The following is a 20,611-nucleotide window of genomic DNA, read 5'->3' as shown; positions in this document are numbered from 1 at the left end:
CTACTTTTGCTATTGTCAGCTTTCAAATCTGAACTGTAGTTCTAACAATGAAAAATTCCTTTCAGGTAAGGACCCTACATACTGTATTGCCAGCTATAACAGTTGCAAAATAAATAGTGCTAGAAGGCAGGCATGATCAGTGAAACTCCATCACCTGCAGCCAAAGTTGTTCGAGCAGTCCCTGGAATCAGCCCAACTGCTGGCTCAATACAGTTCTATCTTCCTACACACTTTCCAGGCACAGTGTAGGAGTTAGCCTGGACCCCAAATTATCCCCAGAAGACAGTTCTCATTCAGCTGACCTGTTTTGGGGTGAAGTATGTTTAACAGTGTGGACACAGCCTATCCAGTTGACCCCAGTGCTAGAGCATGTTAAAGTTGCTGTCTAGGCATTTGGTTATAAGGCAGTATCTGGACTAATGCTGGGTTCAGAAATCAAAGGCTTATCTGCATTTCTTTTGTTCTTGTTGAAATGAAACAGTCTGTTCTGGTGACTGACAGAGAAGAAACTTTATGCTTCATTTGGACTGGGATTTTTCAGAGCTAGTCTTACTTTCCAAAATTCTCTTTGAACAACATTTTTACTGTGTATCATATAGCGTTCTGTGTCAGATTAAAGCTGGTATGTCACAGATCTATTTTAGAAGGAAAAATGTCATACTTTCATCAACCTAAAAAATGTCAGAAACTTTCCTTTGCCATGAAAAGTGCATATAAAATAGTTTCAGAAGATCAGAGAAATCAGCATGTTATTCACTTGTCATAAACGTTCGGGTTCTGAGCAGGGTGATGCCATAGTTACATGTGACGTTTCACTTTTGCTTTTTTTTTTTAATGCAAATAGTCTGAAAAACTCATGAGCAAAATCATAAGTGTGCTTTGACTATATAGAAGAAGCTATATAGGATAATGCTATATTTATCTATCTATATATACTGTAATGCTATAGTAAGTGTAACAGTGGTCAGTATTGGAAATAGAGTGTCTTTAGAAGGGTTGTGTCAGTGAGGATTTCAGAAGCTGCACATGTGGATACTAACAAGCATATCTGTATCACTCCCACTTCCCTCTGCTGAAGGAAATGTGTCCTCACTGGGGTCTCTCTCTGTCTCTGGAAGGTTTGCAGTACATCTGTGAACAGTGATACGAGTGGCTTGTCACTGAGGCCCTTGGTGCCTGCTGATGGCTCACTCCAATTTCCCTCTCACACCTGGTTTTGGGGTAGGGGGCAGCAAGCAAAGTAAATGCAAGTCAGTGTCCGCTGGAAAAATAGGGAGGATATGATTATATATGTAAAGGAAGCAAATATGGTAGAATAAATGCCAAGGAAATCTGATTGCAGTTTTTCTTGAGCTTTAAAGGGGAAATATCTGTGTGCCTGTGGTTAAAATATGCATGTATATGTACATATACACAATGATACGGCAGCAGAAAAAAAATCCAATTATTTATTTAGGACTATCAAAATTAATAACATCAACTTTTCTAAGGACATATGCAATTATTAAATAATAATAGAGTGGAAATGGTAAAGGTTTGCAAAGAAGGTGGAATGTTACCATTCCTCCATGAAAAACAACATATGAAAGAAAGAGTCCCACGTAATTTGAAATAGTGGTCTGTAGCAGGTGCAAACAAAACTGACTGTTAAGAAAAAAATGTTTTCTCGTAAGAATCACTATTCTGTCAAAGTGTTATGATTTCCTTCTTTTATCTATTTCTCCTGCTCAGGTGCTGCTGATATTTCCATTGCACAGCGGGAAGCACCATATAAAGTTATTTTGTCTTCATTTCTTCTCTGAAATATTTTTATTACGTGTCAGGTATATGAACTCTGTAGAAACTATAATTACACTTTTCATAAGTTTGTACCATAACTTTTTTTCTTTCATTCTTCTTGCACTGGCCCTGTGTTTTTGACCTGTTTGTTTAGACTTCTTCCTGCAGAGATGTTCAAAGCTATTGGAAACTTTTGTACTGCTGCTGGTTTGTTTCTAGGTCTTACAGCTCCATGTAAATGTCATATGCATGCATTTATATGTGACAGCACAGTAACAGTTGTTACACAACACTATCTACCTTTAGATAAAATTATAAACAGGTTTTTTTTTTTTTGTAAACAGCCATGGAACCATTATCTTTGATGTTCGTATCACCCTCCAGGACCATCCTGTATCAGCAATCAATCTCTAGTTTCTAATTGCATGTAAACATAGACTTTTACTTAAAACAAAACCTTATTTATGGGTAATTATTTTCAAGAATTGGTACAGGCAACAAATAGAGATTAGTGGGGCGCAGCTATTTAAAAGAATGAAATGTGTGTTTAATATGTCTCTTGTAAAAGAGACAAATTAAATTTAGATCTACTCAAGAATCATGAAAAGGTAAACAAAAAAAGTTCCAACAAGTATTTTCCTCATGGCTTACAGTGAAGCAAAAAAAGATCTTCATCAGACTTAAAATAAAGAAACAAGAAACCCCCAAATCATTCTCATTAAATCATGATAGATCCCATCTGTAGGTGACTGTACTCTTCATCTACAATAAACATCTCTGATGCCAAATTTCATTGATACAAGTTAATTCATGGTTTTTCTCACAAGAAATGTGGAGACAATGATCTTTTTATTCATGTGCTTTCAAGACAGAGAAGCCTTTAGCATTAACCCCCCAGCTGCAGTCTCTCTGTTTTCTTCCGGGGTCTTGGGGAACTCTGTAAATAGTAAAAAACTGGATAATGTGTGTGCATTGTTGTGGGTTAACTTGATATCTGCCTGACAGATATGAAATAGAGCCTGTGTTGAGACCTAAGTCTTTGTCAGGTGGCAGCTGGAGTCAGGCAGGATGCCCTTCACATCCAGCACCCGATCTGCTTGAGTTTGGGAATGGGGCTATGAAACTCAAAGTGTCTGTGGCTGTCCATGGAATATGACAGTCCACATTTCTTGCAGATACCTCCTTGTGAACTATATTTATGTCTCTTAATTTTGATCTGAACATAAAAATTTTCACCTCCTTGAACTTGCAGTTTTGAAATGAAAGAATGAAAAGCAAATTGAAAAAATACAGTGCATTAAGAATCTGATATCTGTTCCAGGGGTACAAAACTGTGCAATGGATATGAGCTTTATTTTACTTAGACTGAGATTAACAGAACATAATCCACAGACTGGGCAACCTCTAGTAGTCCAGACTGTAGGCTGATACCATTCTGTAGGGAGAACTGGGAAACAGCTTGCAAAGGTTGGCAATTCCTCAGCTCCTGTATATGGATGTGGCAGAGAGTTGTCTGTCCCGTATCTTCTTTATCTTCTCCTGCCTATGTCAAGCCATGTTAATCTGCTCTGGAAAACAAACAAAACAACTTAGTAACAGCCTTTACATATCTCTCATTACACTATTTAAGAAAAGGGGGATCAGAATAATTACTATATTCCTCACTATGTTAAGTGACTTTTTTGTTTGATGAATGAAAACCTCACAATAATAAAAATATGCATTATAGCTTGCTATAGAATCTCAACAGAGATTTTGTTTTAATGACTGAAAAAAGTGGAGTAAAAAGCAGTGAGTTAATGCAGCTTGCATTATCAACTGAAAAAATTACAAGAAGCTACAGTTCTTCCTCTAATAAGGTGTTCAACCTCCAGTTGAACAGCAGAGGGAAATATTTTTGTGGACCTTGTTCTTTGAGGTAAATTTTTTTCTTTTCCCACTTTCCTCTTTCCCTTTTTTTTTCTTTTTTTTTTCCCAGGTGGAAGATAGAACCAGGAAAAATAATTTTGTTATAACGAATTTTTTTTGCAAAGTCCTTGAATAAAGTACACAGAATAAAACCATAGACACCATATGCTTTACTATATGTAAGACTTTAGAGTTGTTTTATTGCTGCTATGTTTCAGTATTAATTCTAGTTTAGAACTAAGTAGTTCAGAATCAAAACTGTGACTATTATCTACCAGTCCTTGGAAATTTATCTCCTATGGATTTTGTTTTTCCTTTTAGGTTCTGAGTTTTAATTTATAAGTTAGTGAGCTCTGGTTAGAAAAACATTTTATATTAATGTTTTTCTAATAGCATATGAGATTGAATCAAAATCTTAGTAGGGAAGCTTACCACTGAGCTGTGCAGTCTGTGCCTGTCACAGAAAAGTCAGGGTATTTGAGCAGGACTAGATAAGAGGTAAAAACTGTATTTAGTTGTCCACACACAATCCTCAAGCAACACACAAGTTGTTGTAGGATGTCAGAGAAGATCTCTCCATTGGAATTACCTTTTACGCAATCGGAGTTGATTTCAACACAGTTTTTGAATTGCCTTTCCTTGTGGCCCGTAAATTCTACATTCTTTGTCCATTATCAGTGATGCATTCTTTTCCTCAGGCTTTGTTAATCTCTCCCTAGGTCTGAGACAACACTTGGACAAATAGTACCACCTTTAATTTACCTCAAGTCCCTGTAGTAGTGGTTTATCTTACAGTCCAAGTTCAAGTTACCCGCAGAGGCATATTTGAAGGGTAGAGGGAGGTTTTGGTGATCATTGGTGGTCATAGATGCCATCTTTCCCATAACTTGGGGTGATCTTCGTTTGACCATTCATATGTGTATGAGCAGTTGCTTCTCTACACAGTTTGCTGCATTGGGAATTTTTTGTCTGGATGCACCTACCAGGATGTGCTAACCAGAACTTTCCTCTGTCAGATTTGGGGTGGTCACCATCCTGTCACTCCCTTCTGTGCTTTTTCCATGGCAAAATCTTTCTGTGGACTTTACAGTGTTTGAGACAGGCAACTGTGCTCTTTAAGGCTTTGCAGAACTGAATGAAGAAATTAAGGATGAAATGGAGCAACACTTCTGGTGATAAACTATGTTGTACCATATAATTTCTTGTTTGCCACAGATTTAAAAAAAGCAAAGAAGCAAATGGTATTCTGACAGATATGCTTTTACTTGGTATGTTACAAATAAGCAGTGTTTTGGCTTCCGCTTTTGCTTACATGTTCTATTGATAAAAAATGTTTCAACATTGCTTTCTAATATGAGTTTTAAATATGTATATACAGCAAATATTAATTTGGTGCCCCATACCCCAAGCTCAATTACTGATTTTATCCTTATTTTCATGTTGCAGAGACAAAGTATTAGAATGGCATAAAATATGGCCCAGTTCTACTACAAAAGAAGTGTCAATGCTCCCTACAGAGACCGAATCCCTCTTCGCATTGTGCGGGCAGAATCCGAACTGTCTCATTCAGAGAAGGCCTACCTGAATGCCGTGGAGAAAGGAGATTATGCCAGTGTAAAGAAAGCCTTGGAGGAGGCAGAAATTTATTTCAAGATCAATATTAACTGCATTGATCCCCTGGGCAGAACTGCACTCCTAATTGCAATTGAAAATGAGAACCTTGAGCTCATTGAGCTGCTCTTAAGTTTTAACGTGTATGTGGGAGATGCTCTGTTGCATGCCATACGGAAGGAGGTGGTTGGAGCCGTGGAGCTGCTGTTAAATCACAAGAAACCCAGTGGAGAGAAGCAGGTACGTGCAGGATGTTCTGAGTTTATAGTCTGGTCTAATGTAAAGGGAAGAATTGTGCAAAGGGGGTAAGAAAAAGAAAAACAAAACATCATCCTTGCATGCAGTACTTAAAATCAGAAAATCAATTACTTTGATGCTGCATGCATTGTATTCAACTATGTTTATACATCATACAGTCAGAAATTGTTTTGACTCAGAAGGACCTTCAAGTCTAGTTCCAACATCCTGCCATGGGCAGACATATCTTTCCTTAAACAGGGTTGCTCAAAGCTCCATCCAACCTGACCTTGAACAGTTCCAGGGACAGGACACCCTGAACTTCTCTGGGCCGCCTTATTCTGTGTCTCACCACCCTAATTATAAAAAATGTCTTCCTTCTGTCCATTCTAAACCTACCCTCTGTCAGTTTAAAACTATTGCCTTTTTTCCTGTCACTACAGGCCTTGGTTAAAAGTCTCTCTTTGTCTTTCTCATAACTCCCCTCTGTATAATCACAATATTATTCCTGCAGATATGGCTGGGAAATCTTCAATCATTCAAAGAAACAAATAATTCCAAAGAGAATAGTAGTGGTAATATGTAGTCCCTTTGAATCAATTATGAAACTCCCATATAAGTCAATGAATGTTTTAACCCATCCATGTAGATATCATCATATCCCAACTCAGAGAGGCAAAACTGGTGGACACAACCCAGTTCATCAGAACTTCAGTCCTGTCTCAAGTAGTCATCCATCCTATGAAGTACAATTTAAAAAAATGCAAACTTCTCTCCCTTTCTCCCTGTCTTTTCTCAAAGGAAAAAATCATTACATATAGTCTCATTCATGATCTGATACCTACTCTGCTTTCCCTTGAACTGCTTTGAGACCTCTCTGGGAAATATCTAGCCTCTTGCAAATCTTTCTAATTTTAAGAAAATAGTGGAGACAGGATAACATAGCCCATACATTCTGATATTCCTAGGACTCTCTTCTAGGAAGAGAAACCTCAAAAGTAGTTATACTATTGTACTCTATTTTCATCAATTTCAGCTTTCTTGTGTTATAGGTACTCTATTAGTGTATTTCAATGAATAGTATGTTGAAATTATTACAGCCCTTTTACAGATAATACATGTAATATACTTAAATTACAGTATAATATACTTGCCATGGATAGAATTGCAGATAATAGGTAAAAAGTATAATTTTTGCTGATAAAATAACATTAATTCTACGCTCCTTTGTTATAGAAAGAAAGAGATACTAGGTCTTCTTGCAAATGTGTGTGCCTGCCTTTTCTTCTAGATAGTAAAAGCAGAGCTCCTGTAAAATGACAACAGATTTATGTCAGAGAAAGGGAAGAAAACTATATTCACATGATGTTTGTCTCATTTCATGATTCCTGAACTGATAGTGCAGATGAGGATACAGCACATAGGAATTTCTCAGTGCAGTGTACCAGGAGCCTGAAGGATCAGTGCACAGCCCCATCCCAAACCAGTTAAAACCCCTGTGTCTCCATTATGCAGCCTCTATAGTGGAAGTTGCCATTGGCAGGGTAAAGTTCATGCCATTTGACGGTAGCCATCCAAAGGTGCGTCTCGTCTCTGGTCTGGCTCCGTGGGCTCCCCTTAGCAATGGAAAAAAATGGTGATCCCTGGAGAGCTCCTCCTGCAGTCTTTATCAGTTACTTGTTTTAAGACATCATAAATCACTTTTTGACCTTGGGAGTCTAGAAATTCACCTTACAAGAGCTGCCTAAATTTCAGGCTGTTCTTTAGACTTTCAGGGCTACATTTTTGTATGGGCCACAGCTGCTGTAATGAAAATGCTTGAATATAAACAGTCAAACTTGTATTAGTGAGCATCATGCTGTAGCAGACAAAAGATAAGCTTACTTTTTGTGTGAATACTACCATGTTAAATTATTCACAAACTGCTTTGCTCCGGTCTAGAGGATCTTTCTCTGTGCTGAAGCTTAACCATGTTGTTTCAGTGCCAGAGTCCACTGCTGGTTGGAGTGAAGAGTACTGCTCCTGCTTATGCTTTCTTGGTTTCCCTGGTTGGACTTGCTGGGGGTCTTACTGTAAAGTGTGAAGAAGAATAATGAATCATTTGAACAGAGACATCTCCTTTTGTGTCAGTTTAAGCCTAGGTTTGCCCGTTACCTCTGCAAGCACTGAATGCAAGCCAGTGCTTATAAAAACGGCTTCTTAACTGATAGGTTGCTTACACATGTTCGCTGTTGTATGCACTGGGGATCCCAACAACAATTAAGCTTCTATGGGTGTCAGGTGTGTAATAATACACTGATAATCACACTGGTTCATTTTTAGGAACATGGCATGCTGAAGAGGATGTAAACGCCAATGGCATTTTTGTACTAATGCCACAATGAATTTAGTATAATAAAAAAGTACCTTTTGGCTGAAAAATCATTCCAATGCAATAAAGAGATAAAAGCTGAATACTCAGAATTATGTACTTCTATTATATATTTTTTCTTCCTTCAAGTTGTTTTCCCCCTTCAAGTTTCTTTTGAAACTATTTCAAATTACAACTCTACTTTTTGATTACTGGTGTTTGTAAATATTTGATATATTGTTTAGACAATGATTCATTTTCAGACTCTGTGCTTTTAGTAACATGATATCTTTGGCTGTTTGGTTTTCCTTCTTTGAATAAGGGAATGTGTGGTCATGTGTGGTAAAATCCTGGCCCCTTCAAGTTAGTGGGAGTTTTGCCATCGATTCAGTGAGGGCAACCCTTTTTTTCTGGTTTTTTTTTTTTGGTCCCTGATGAAAAGTTTTATTTCTACAGAAGACAGTTAATAATAGAAAGAAAAACACCTTGCTAAATACTTCCAAGCACAAGAAACAGTTTCCCAAATATTTAATTAGTGAAAAAGTTATGAACATTGAATTTCTGGAAAAAACCTGATATGATTCACAAGTAAATGAATTAGCTCTTACTAATTTTTTTCTTTATATTCATGAGATAATATCCTATGTATGATGCATAGCTAATTTCAGCTTCAGTTCGTACAATAATGTAGCTATATTTGTAAAACGAAATAATTTTAAGCATAGAATTTATTATATAATTCAAGTTCTCATTGTCAATGTCAGAAATCTAGAAGAAAATGTCCTCTTGTATCAACAGAAAGCTACAATTCTTCAGGACTGCTGAAAAGTATCTTTTAAAAGAACTGGTTATCCTCCAAAACTTAATGCTTTAAACATTTTAGGTGTTGCAAAAGAAAAGGGGGAAAATGTAACAATATGTTAATTCTAACCAGGAATCAATTCATTTAGTTAAAGTAATCTGGTTTTGCATTTTTGGAAAAGTTTTATAACCAACATCTCCAAATTAGCAGATGCCACTGATCTCTAATTTACACTTTCTCCTAAAAGAAACAAAAAAATAAACACAGAAGAAAAACCAAACAAAAAAACCCACCATAACAAAACAAAATCAAAATAACCCACTCCAATTACAAAAAACCCTAACAAAACCCCAATAAAACAAACCAACCCCACCCCCCAAACCCCCGAACTATAAAACAATGTTCAGATCTCGTTAAAGTTACATCTAAACTCTCTAGCCTATTGATCATTCAGCTGCTGGCTCTGCCTAATAGCCATATGTGATGGGCTCAGCATTTCCAAGACCACATAGGTTACAATGGTTTTAGCCTAATTACCAATGTATGGATACATCTGGTGCCACCTGGTGACTACAGATGAGGTAGGTAGATGAGGTACAGATGAGGTACAGATTATGTAGGTTTAACAGTTCTGAATTGTCTTTGAACTCCTTCTGCTTCTCAGTTTTTGAGAGAAGTTTTTGCACTATACATTAATCTAACACAAGGAAAGGGGTTTTTTGTCACTTGCATTATATTCATTATATTTCTATACTTCTTTAGCTGTACCAGCTGCTAGAGCACAAGTAAAAGAGAATAGCGCAAATTAATGTGAATGAGTTGAGGAAACTTGTCCAAGTACTTTTAAATTACCATTCTTTAAAGCCATATGTCCTGAATTATCTGCCAAGTCACTTGTTGCTTACCCTGATGGATAGCTGAATGCCAAATTAAGAGGGGGGAAAAAAAAGTTGTTCTTTTAAATTTAGTATCTGCAGAAAACATTTTTGTCTTGTTAAATTGCATGCAGCATCCACAGATGGGCTGGGGGCTAGGCAGCATAAAAAATTAATACCTTTATCTAAATCATAGTATGCTCTACTGCTTAGGGAACTCAGGCTTTGATCATTAGCTGGGGGGTTGACCATCTAAATATTTGTGTATATTCAGGGAAGACTGAAGCAGAGGTGTAGCTGCCTTCTAAGGATGCTGCAAATCACATAAGTGAAGCTGAAATCTCAGTTACTAGACTTGAATCCATGTGGCATTGTATTAGCTGACAGACTTGCTTTAGGGCTTGGAAACCCGACAGCAGTGCTTACAGCATTGTCTGGCTAGCAGAATAAAGCACATGACAGTGCTTTTATGCCTTCTGTTCACTATTGTATGTCAGTCTTGTGATACTTGAGGGTATTTTTAATGGGTGGACACTCTAGGGATAGATGTGCAGATGTGTGAACGAAATACTGAGCTAATGCCAGACTGGCATTTGCAAACACAAGGGAATTGCTAGAGGAAGGAAAACTTTTGGATAAGGGAGGATGTGATCCCTGTGATATGTGCCTGGCTTACATGCAGAGAAAAGTAGAAATCACTGACACAGTGCTGGAAGTAGGAAGCTGAAAATAAACTATATCCACATGCTGCAACACTCAGAGACCTTTTGCTCTCCCAGGACAAGCAGTAAAGTCACATCATAAACTACTTTATGCAAAAGCCCTGCCTCTACTTACTCTGCCAAAGTCAAGCCGGGAAGCCAGGCTTCAGCTTGTCAATGTGTCAGCCTCTAAAAATGCAAGTCCATGGCATGTACAACTTTTTTTTTTGTTGGGTTTCATGGATTTTCCTGGCAATTTCTCAAAGGCCCAAGAAAGGGTGAGTTCCATTAGTTGTCTAAATATTTGGGAAAAAATATTATTAAAAGAGACAAAAACCCAAACCTCTGAAACTTTAAGTATAGAGACATTTCTGAAGGACTGAAAGATTCAGCATTTAGGTTACCATTTTCTCTTCAGACAGACTGTGAGCAACCCTTCCTCATCAGTATGGAGGGCCCTCTAGTATTCTCTCTGGTCATGGTAGACTTTAGGTATGATATGTTCTAGCCTTTATCTGTAGGGAAAGAACTGAAAGGAAGGAGGTGAACCTTTTTTGGCAGAGATAACCACAGCAAGCTGTGGGTTTATGCTGTAACAAGGAATGGCATCTGGAAGAGATGGGTGAGGTGAGAATTCATGTGTAAGAAGATGGCAAATGCTGAGATATTTATGTGCTGTTCAGTGTGCTAGCAGCCATTGTAAACTCTTGGACAGGAGGAGTTATCAGGTGATTGGTAGGAAAGCTTGCTATTTTGGGACTTTTTGGGAGGTAGGGAGAGAAAGGGCATTGTTTTACTGTCAAAGGCTAAAGTTATATTTCATCAGTCTTGACTCATGTCTGACTGATAATTATTTGGAGTGTGGGAAGGTAGAAAAGAAGAGGACAAGAATACAAGTTGTCTTTTGCTTGAAGCTTCTGATGTAATTCTCATCAGAAAAAAAAGTGACTGATCTTTTGCCAAAATGTGTCTCAACATCTGATTTTTTTTTTTTTAATTAGTTGCTAAGTAATTCTGGAGAGAATGAAAGACTGTAAGAGAACAGCCAGGATGAGGGAATGGTCCTGTGTGAGGAAGTGTAAAGGATGTTGTACAGTATAGTTTCTAGGCCAGTGGAACAGACTCCTCTGTGGATGTTCAGGCACTCACCTAAGCTATCTGGGAAAGGGCATGGACAACAAAGCTAGACAGCTTTGCAGGCAAAGCGCCTTCAGTCTGGCAGCATTCCCAGAAACAGAGAAAAAGTCTAAAAGGGAAAAGTCAGGAAGTAGCATGAAAGTAGCACAGAGCCTGAAGAGTCATTTTCCATTCCTGAAATCCTGGCAGCTTAGATGCTGCTCTTCTGACAAAGCTCCTATCAGGACTGACAGAGCTCCTATCTCCTAGGAGATTCCCTACATGTGGCCACATCACCCACTCTGTTCTTTTAATGTCTCTCAGTATCTTTGGACTTCTTGAAATTGCCCTTTGAGGAGTCCCAGTGTCCTGAGATTAAGCCAATGCTCTGCTTTGGAGCTGCACTTTTAACCTACCTTCAGTCTCAGTCTCCCTTAATGTGTTTTAAGAGCATTTAGGCAGCTTTGGCCCGTTGTTTTCTTTCCAAGTCACATGGAATATAATTTTCCCAGTCCTGCATTTCCACATAGCCCAATGGTATATATGTGGGAAAGCTCCTATGTCAGGGTTGTACTTCCTCCTGGTGACAGTGGGCCCTCCTGGAGAAGGCCAAGGAATGTATACAGGTTGTAGGCCCAACATGACTGCAATAGACTTTACATAAATGTTAAACCTGACTTTTTTTTTTTTTAATTCTCCTTCAAATTTTCCCCTAGTAACTGAACTGGGAGTTATATTGGTCAAGAAGAGATAGAAAGATTTTTTGATCACTGCATGATGCCTGGTAGTTTCCTAATCTAAACCTCTTTTTCCAGTAACTTTGCAAAATTCCAGTTACAATCTCTTCTGGGGTAGTTTTTGCCTGTTGAGATTCAAGCATCATTTTTGTTTTGAAAATGTCTCCCACAGAAATTTATGAACGAAATGTCTTTTTCGAATGTTGTGATTAATGACAGTCTAGCTAGTAATGAGTATGGAGGAGGCATTGCAGAGATTCTTTGTCTGAAAGTACACATTCTTGAAGTGGAACGTGAGGGCAAAATGTTGTTTCTTTACACTGCTATCTGCCTGAGTGGGTAGATGAGTATTTTTTTCCCAGTGGTGTCTGATTAGTTAGAATTTTCTGACATGTTGATAGATGAATGGGAGAGGCTGTGTAGGGGATATTTCATTTATGGATAAAACTAGTCAGTCTTTCATATAACCATTTAGGCACATGAAAACAGCATGTAGCACAGGTGCACAGTAAGGGTGGAGCTGACTAATTGCATGTGAGATGGAGATAAGCATTTTCAGAAGTTTTGTTCTTGGGTTTGAAGAAGGTTGCTGGCTGTTTTCAAGTTCAGAAAAAGTTGCACATAAATGCCATTATGTCTTGGCAATAAACCCAAACTGTCTGTGTTTATATGCATCAGAGCTAAGGTGGGTGGATGAGTAGAAAAACCTGTGACAATTACTAAGGAAATACTCCAGAAGCTGGTATGCCTGTGCCACCCAACAGAGCTGCTAGCAATTTCAATATTGAGGTAGGCAATGTGTTCTACAATATGCACCCATCACCTTGTAACAAATTCTAAATCATCATATTCCACAGCAATACCAAAAGACAAATGACAAAATATGAGGAAACATGACAGTTTCTTGACCTGTACAAAATGATGAGCCAATTTTTAGTGGCTACATAAAGAAAAATTCTGACTATCAGGATCCTTATAGATAGGTTTCTGGAAGATAGTGTTATTGAGAACGACTTTCCCCCTGCTGTTAATCTATTCCTCTGGTTTAGCAATTTGCAGAAATCCAGAAAATTTTGATGATAACAAACACAGATTTATTTTAAAGACAGCTGGTGACACTCCACCTAAACTTGAAGTGTTACAGATTCAGATATATTGAGTACGTTTCTGTCATTATTTGCTGACATTTTCATATTTCTTGTTCGAAGGTCATGCTAGAAATGAAAGTACTTTCCTATCATGAGGAGATGAGTACAGATTATCAAAAATATTTTAAAGTCTAGAATAAATCAAACCCTTTAGAAAAAAAAGAAACTCCAAATCTTTAGAAAGATAATTAAAAAATAAGGTCTGCATAAAAGTCAGATTTTTCTTCAAGAAGTCACATTTTCTGTGCTTATTTCTTTTTCCTTCTTTTCATGTTTTTTGAGCCCCTCTTTACAGCACTCTGCCAAACTTACAATCAGAATAGGGACAGAACGCAAATTAAAATAAAAGATGTCCAAAATTTCTGCCTTCTACTGTCAGTGGACCTGTAGTGTCATCTTCACAAGCCTCCATGCCAGGCATCCTTCTCATCAAACCCACTTGCCTTCACTTCCTGAAAACTCATCAACTCCAAAGATTGCAGTTAAAATTTAAATATTTTAGCAGTCTTTCAGTGCCTGAAAAAATGTTAAGAATCAGCTTTGAGGCCAGTAGTATAAATTTGTTAAGAGTGAGAAGTTCAACCAACACAACCTTTTTTAATTGAGGTAGTCTTGTCTTCTAAGGCCGAGAAATCCCCATTGCCAATTATTTGTACATTTGGTGGTGTAATTTAACTTAGGAAGTTAACAAATTTATAAGCATTAAAGGAGCAATATAAAAAAAATCCAGTATCTTTTCTGTTAAGATCGGCCTCTCAGGGAACAGTTAATATTTTGGCCCCAGACTGAGATCTGTGCTCTGTATAAATATGTGCTATATATAAATGTATGTATACAGAGACATGTATGTAAGGGGGTGGAAATCAGCCCCCCATTCAGATGCCTGAAGCTGAAGGCAAGGCAGCAGTGGAGCTCAGTCTGTGCAGAGATGTGTCCTGCCTGTCCCTGCCTGTGCTGCAAAGGAGGGACATCCTCCAGTAGGTCTCATGTCATGTCTGTGTAGGTCTCTCTCATTCTCTAGAGTGTCTGAAGCAGCAAAGTGCTGTTTGAATCAGTCCATTTACTGCTTACGTATAAGCCAGACAGCTGAGCTCCCAGTCAGGTCAGTGATGAGCAAGAGGACTTCCTGAGCAAATACCAAGTGTCTGCTGTAAGCTAAGAAAAAGACTTCTCTGGACTCCACTCACTACATCAACCAGGGGCCCAGCCCAGTAGCTCACATGTAGTGGGTAAGTGAAATATGAAGCATCTTAAAATATCTGTGAGACATGTGTTGTGGCCTTGCAGTTTTGTCACAGAACCTGTGGGCAACTGAGACGAGCCCTAGATTTTCCTGGGTATAATAGAAGCTTAGAAACAATTCAGATATAGAGCTATCATTAGGTGTTTAAATACAAAGATAAATACCCTCCTGTATATTCATCTGCAGCATATCCTTTTTCCGACAGTGCCCAGTGCACAAACATAGGAAATATTTTAGGAACAGGACCACCTGCTGTTGAAAAAAAGCTCAAGGCACAGCAGTTTCTGATGAGCAGAAACCTTCAGGCAATCCAACGCTGAACAGTGGTCCACTGAAAAATATTTTCAAAGAGCCACCATTTTAGAGTTCTGTCTATGAGGAGCCACTATGCTCAAATGCAGCTACCTTAAACTTGCCTATGGAGATACTTCTTAAATAATGCAGGAGTAGAATTTGGCAGACTTTTTCAAAGTCAGCATTAGTCTTTGGGAGTCAAGCATGCAATCATACACAATAATCTATAAAACAAATAACTTTTTAAACCTTCAGCCATGGGAAAACACTAGGAAAATTTAGAAAACACACCTCTGTCAAGAACCTTGTTCATATATAGTCTTCTACATCCCACCATTATCTTTCCTTGTGTCACAGGGCATCTCTTGCCAAATTTCTCTGTGAGCAGTGAAATTTATGAAATCTGATTTTCACCCAATTACATGTATCATGATAGAATTTCCTCTTTTTGATGTTATGAGCATTCATCAAAGCTTTTGAAGAGGCTGATACACTCATGATATCCTGGTTTTGTATGAATTCTTTGGTGCCTAGTAACATAGCTGCATTTACACTTCAGAATTTTCTTCAAATCTCAAACATCCATATCTTTTGGGAAACTTGAAGGAATTTAGTATTTCTTATATTTCTTCTACATTTCTTCTATATTTCTGTTAACACCCAGATGGAGCAATCCAACAAATTCAAAAGTCACAATGGACTGACAAAGCCCATTAATGTGATAACAGGATCTGACTTGTCTTGGGAGGCTACCAATTTAGCTTGTCAATTTACTGATTGTTTTCTGGATAGAGGGTATGTATGTCACATACTGCACTGACAGAAGTGTTTCAATTGTACTTGTGCCTGTACCAGGATCCATATCTTCCATAGCTTCACCCCAGATTGGCAGGAGGCAAAATTAGCTCCCCTCAACTCAGCTACTAAAACACTACAGAGAGCTGGTAATAAAATATTATCTAAATTTGCAGGCTTGTCAGAGTGTGTGAGGCCTTCTGGCAGGGGAAAATAAAAAAAAGAAACCTGAAATATATACCCTCAAAGTGTATCTTTTCATATTAAGTACTGCTGAGATACAGCTGAATATTTGCAGAAAATGCAAAAGTCTACCATTTTATTTGCTACCAACTTATTTTATGACATTTACTGTATGTACAAGCCATCTGGCTGATAAGATTAAATTTCTCATCCCTGGTCCTTGCTCATTTAGACCTTTCCTTAATAAGTCTTTGCTTACTACCATGCTCAGAATTTAACAAAAATATACTTACATACGCTCAAAGGAAAAAAAAAGCCCTAAACATTTCTAAAGCACATTAAGAATACTCTTTATGCATGGATGCACCATGTGTGTAAGATCTGAACAGATCAAAATCCAGCCAATTGGTGAACTGAAGAGGAACACAATACTAAGATAAGCCTAACTTGAAACAAGGAGTATTAAGGGGTTTGAACCAATACATTCCCCTTGCCATCAGTTTCAAAGGTTTCCTTCTAGCAATGTACCCTTAAATGCCTCTGACTAACTCTTCTGCCTCTGGTCTCTCACTGGAGGGCAGGTGTCGGGCAGGATATAACAACGCACATCTCTCCCGTTTCTCCTTTGACCTCTTTGCAGTGGGAATTCAAAAGGAATATTTTTATTTCTAGCAATCTTCTCTTGTTTACTTACAGGTTCCCAAAACCTCTTAAGCAGGAGGATTGTTCAATTGATTCTTGTATACCAGGAAGATCTTAACATGTCTACTGTTAAGGAATAGAATCCAGCTGAGAATATCATCAACCTGTAATAATTTTCATTTTTCAGTCCTTTACCTCTCAAGTACATCTTTCATTCCCAGCACATCCTAGCATAGTTGTGTGAGCCTCTGTATACTTCAGAAAAAATGTTCTGTTTTGCATCTGTGAAATATGGGAAATTTACGGTATGGTTCAAAATGTAGAGCTACTGCTAAATAACAGACAACTGAAAAAAATACTGGGAATAATGTACTTGTGAAACAGCTTATTGTGAAGTTCCTCTGCATCCTCTTAAGATACAGGTTTCTTTGTCTCTGCCAAAATCTTTTGTATTACTTTCTCTTATTTTTTTTAAATAGAGAAAACATTTTTTGTGTCTCATGAATTTGCCTGTTCCCTGCTTTGTTCTTTGTGAGTACAACCCTTTTAATTTTCTCAAATATTAAATTTACTTCTCAGCCATGAAGATATCACAAATTACTTTGCAATGTTAAATAATTGCAATCAGCTGCAAAGACATTTAGCTAATTCCCACCCTCTGAGACTCTTGTAACTCCTAAACAGTTTGTTGATACCAAGGGAGGCCACCAATCTGTTATTGTCTTTTCTGCAAAAGCTCTTTTTCAGAAACTATCTTTATAATTCCATAGCCAGTGGGACAGCTTTTCTTGTTTCTAGATCTAGGAAGCTCAGGGATAAACAAAGGATTCTGCTTAGATTCTAAGAACTCCTTTGTTCTGACATTTCTCTGAAAACCTCACTGTCGAAGCAAGCCAATTGCTTTCCACCTCTCTAGCTGACTATTGGAGCCATTTTGGGACAAGAAGAATGAACAGGAAAAACAAGATCTTTTCCACATTTTAATAATCAGACTGGAGACACAATTTCTCAGGAAATGGAATATCAGACCTAAGGTTCATTAAAATGATTTTGTCTTTATGAACCATGTTGTGTTTGGGAAAATTATTTATGCATCCATTTAATAAATTCAAATGGGAAGGCCCTCCCCCTAGATCTACCTTGAACATTCAGGAAATTTTAGTATTGACTTTACTCATCATGCAAACTCTGAGAGAGGTATATATGAGCTTTATCATGATGGACATAAGTAATTCAAGTTCCTCTTTAATCCTTTCCATAATAAGATCTTTCTTCTTTCTCGGCTCTCATGTTTTTTCCAAACCATTTTACTTACCTTCTTTCACTGTCTCTTGAGCAAAACAACTTTTTGTTGTCACTCTTCATTATGAGCAGTCAAGCAATACCCAGAAGTCCTACTAGAAACACTCCTTTACCTGTTCAAAAATTTTATGTGGAGAGAGCAAGTGTAAGTTCCATAGATGAAAACAAATTCTAAATATCCTTGCAGTCTTCTATTGAGTGTCTACTTTTAAGCAATTTCCACCCTTCCTCAAGCTACTGGCATTGACTGATGAAACATCACATCCATTCACTCATAATTCTCACAGGAAAACATTAATTGGAAATGAGCAATTTGATGTACAGGCAGTATTTTGGATCAGAGTTCTTTCAGAGATACAGGGAGGACAAATAAAAAAAAACTTTAAAAAAAAAGAGAGAAAAAAAAGCACTGAAGTCCTTTGACATCAGTTCTACCCAACAAATTCATGTCCAAACCTATCAAATCCAGTAACTTTTCCTCTGCTTCTGTCTGGAAACTGCTATCAATTAATTTTACAGAATTCCCTTTCCATTCTGTATTCTCTTTTTTTCAAATAAAAGAAATCTATATTTTTTTACAGCAGGGACTATCCTGAAGAAAATAGTCAAACATTCTGCTTGGAAGCACCTGGAAGAAAATATAGACATGAATAACAGTCTACCAAGATTTGTCAGGAACAAAGCTTGTCATAACAATATAATTATCATTCATCACCAGATAGCAAGTTCTGTATGTTGGGGAAAATCAGTGCATATCATATAGCTCAAGATTTGTAGGATTTCATAAACTGTCACTCAAAAGACAGTCTAAGAAAACCACACTCACAGGAGTTGCCCACAGTACATGGTGAAACAGGACATATAAATTCAACAGAGGGGTGAAATGAGCAGTCCTGCAGGGGTCTAGCCCTATCAGTGCAATTATTCATGACATTTTAGATGAAATAGAGGGCCTGTTAGTTCTGGAGACAACTGACAACGTGGGGGGATCTCAAGGCTTTTGCAGGACACAATTAGCTTTCATGTTTTGGCAAGCAAGTAATTATTTCTGTGAAAAATAAAAGAGTTCAGTAAGAGAAAATGTAAGGTTCCAAGTGGAGCAGAAATAATCAACCAAGTATGTCTTGGAATTGAAAACAATTAAGATAACAGTTCTGCAGGGAATATTAAAACAAGACTAACACAAAAAGACTGCACAATACATTTTACTGTTCAAAAGTCAGAATCACATCTGATGACATCAGAATGAGTACAGATCGTAGAATTGTAGAATCACAGGATGGCCTGAGCTGGAAGGGACCAAACGGTGGGAGGCTGGAAGGGACCTATCCTCTTCCAGTCCCCATAAGGAAAGTCTGAATGAAAACTTGTAAAACAGAAACTAAGAAAAGAAATGAAATATTCTCTGTATTCACATTTCATAGAAGAAGAATTTATGGGCATAAACTGCACAAAGGTAGAGCATATGAAGTATCAGAAACATTGTGAGGAAATGGTGTGACATATCCACCCACCACTGCAGAGCTTTAGAAACAGATTGGTCAAATTCTTTTCCTTAATGTGTTACATTAATGCTTTTTCTGCAATGTGGCTGTCATGGAGACTGGAAGTGATCAGTCCATGATGTGACACTTGTGACACACAAATTGGTTCAGATGTAATAAGATCAGCATGAACAAGCATTAGAAAGCTCACATCTTTGGGGTAGGTTAAGTGTAGCTGATAAAAAAAAAAACCTACATCCAAGGTTTTGTAAACTCAGCTTGAGCCTGGAAAAAAAAAAGGATGAAAATAGCTCAAACTTGTACATTTAATTGTCCAAAATTCACAGACTTGTAAAAAGGCAACTACTGAAGCCTCCTTAAATTTGACAGGGATTCTGTGTTACTACAAACATCCCTGTTCCAGTCATGTCCCAGCAAAGCTGAAAGTAAATTTTCAGCAAAATAAATGGACATGATATTACATAAAACACTATTCTAAGTGGGAGGAAGAGATCCTTTGCTAACAGTGATTCATATTACCAAATGAGGGCATTTAGGCCTGAGCCTTGGAAATATATTAAGACATGTGATGTACATTGAGAAGGGTTTACACAGAGGCAAGAATGTTGCCTTTCCCCCCTTACCAGGAGGAGACAGACTAAAAACAAGCTCTTAAGGTAACACATTCAGCATTACCTATTCATACCCTCTTTCACACATCCTGGAGAACTAGCAAAAATGATGAATGGAGTTTTTTGAAAAATACCTGTCTTGTATCCCAGCATGCAGGTTAGGAGGCACAAGCCTTGGCTAGCTGAGGGTCAGTACCAGCATGAGCACAGCAATCAAGTTTTGAGCTATTAGCACATGGCTTGTGTCTGAAGAACAAGTTATGTTGAGCTCCATGCTAAGGGGAGTGTTTACCTTACCCAATTTCAGCTATATAAAATTAGATATATATCTTGGGTTGCTTATCAGAGCTCCTCTCTGCTAGGCATCTTTCCGGCATGACATGAAATATAATATTTTCACAGGAAAATATTGGGAACATTTTGTAAAATTAATAGTTAGAATTGTCATAATCACATAGTATAATCACAATAATTTAATCTGGAAAAAAGTGGGAATGAACCTTCTTGTTGTTAGATCATAGGGAAATATTGGAATAAAGGAACTTTTCAAATAGACAAAAAAAAAATCTGGAATATTTTGGTAAAAAATGTCCACACAAAAGTATCTGATTTTTCATTATTATTTTTTGCTATACCTACCTGGCTGTAATTCACAACTGGAATTACTTTAGACTCCAGAGAAAAGAAATTTGGAAGTCAAGCATTAAGCATCTTGACAGTCCTGAGGTAAAATGTGTGTATGAAAATGTTAAAGGACAGAATTTGTAATTAA

At 37.6% G+C, this 20,611-nt stretch overlaps 1 protein-coding gene across 1 annotated transcript in view; it reads left to right on the top strand.

Annotated features, from left to right (window-relative positions):
* TRPC4 (transient receptor potential cation channel subfamily C member 4) overlaps positions 1–20,611 on the top strand; it is a 132,209-nt gene that overhangs the window by 45,493 nt on the left and 66,105 nt on the right. Inside the window, exon 2 of the mRNA XM_066544927.1 lies at positions 5,134–5,538. Coding sequence (XP_066401024.1) covers positions 5,161–5,538 — 378 coding nt within the window. The 5' untranslated portion in view covers positions 5,134–5,160. The remainder of the gene's footprint in view (positions 1–5,133; positions 5,539–20,611) is intronic.

The sequence above is a fragment of the Molothrus aeneus genome, chromosome 2, assembly GCF_037042795.1.
Source record: "Molothrus aeneus isolate 106 chromosome 2, BPBGC_Maene_1.0, whole genome shotgun sequence".
NCBI lineage: Eukaryota > Metazoa > Chordata > Aves > Passeriformes > Icteridae > Molothrus > Molothrus aeneus.
This window is presented reverse-complemented; position numbering and strand designations above follow the sequence as displayed.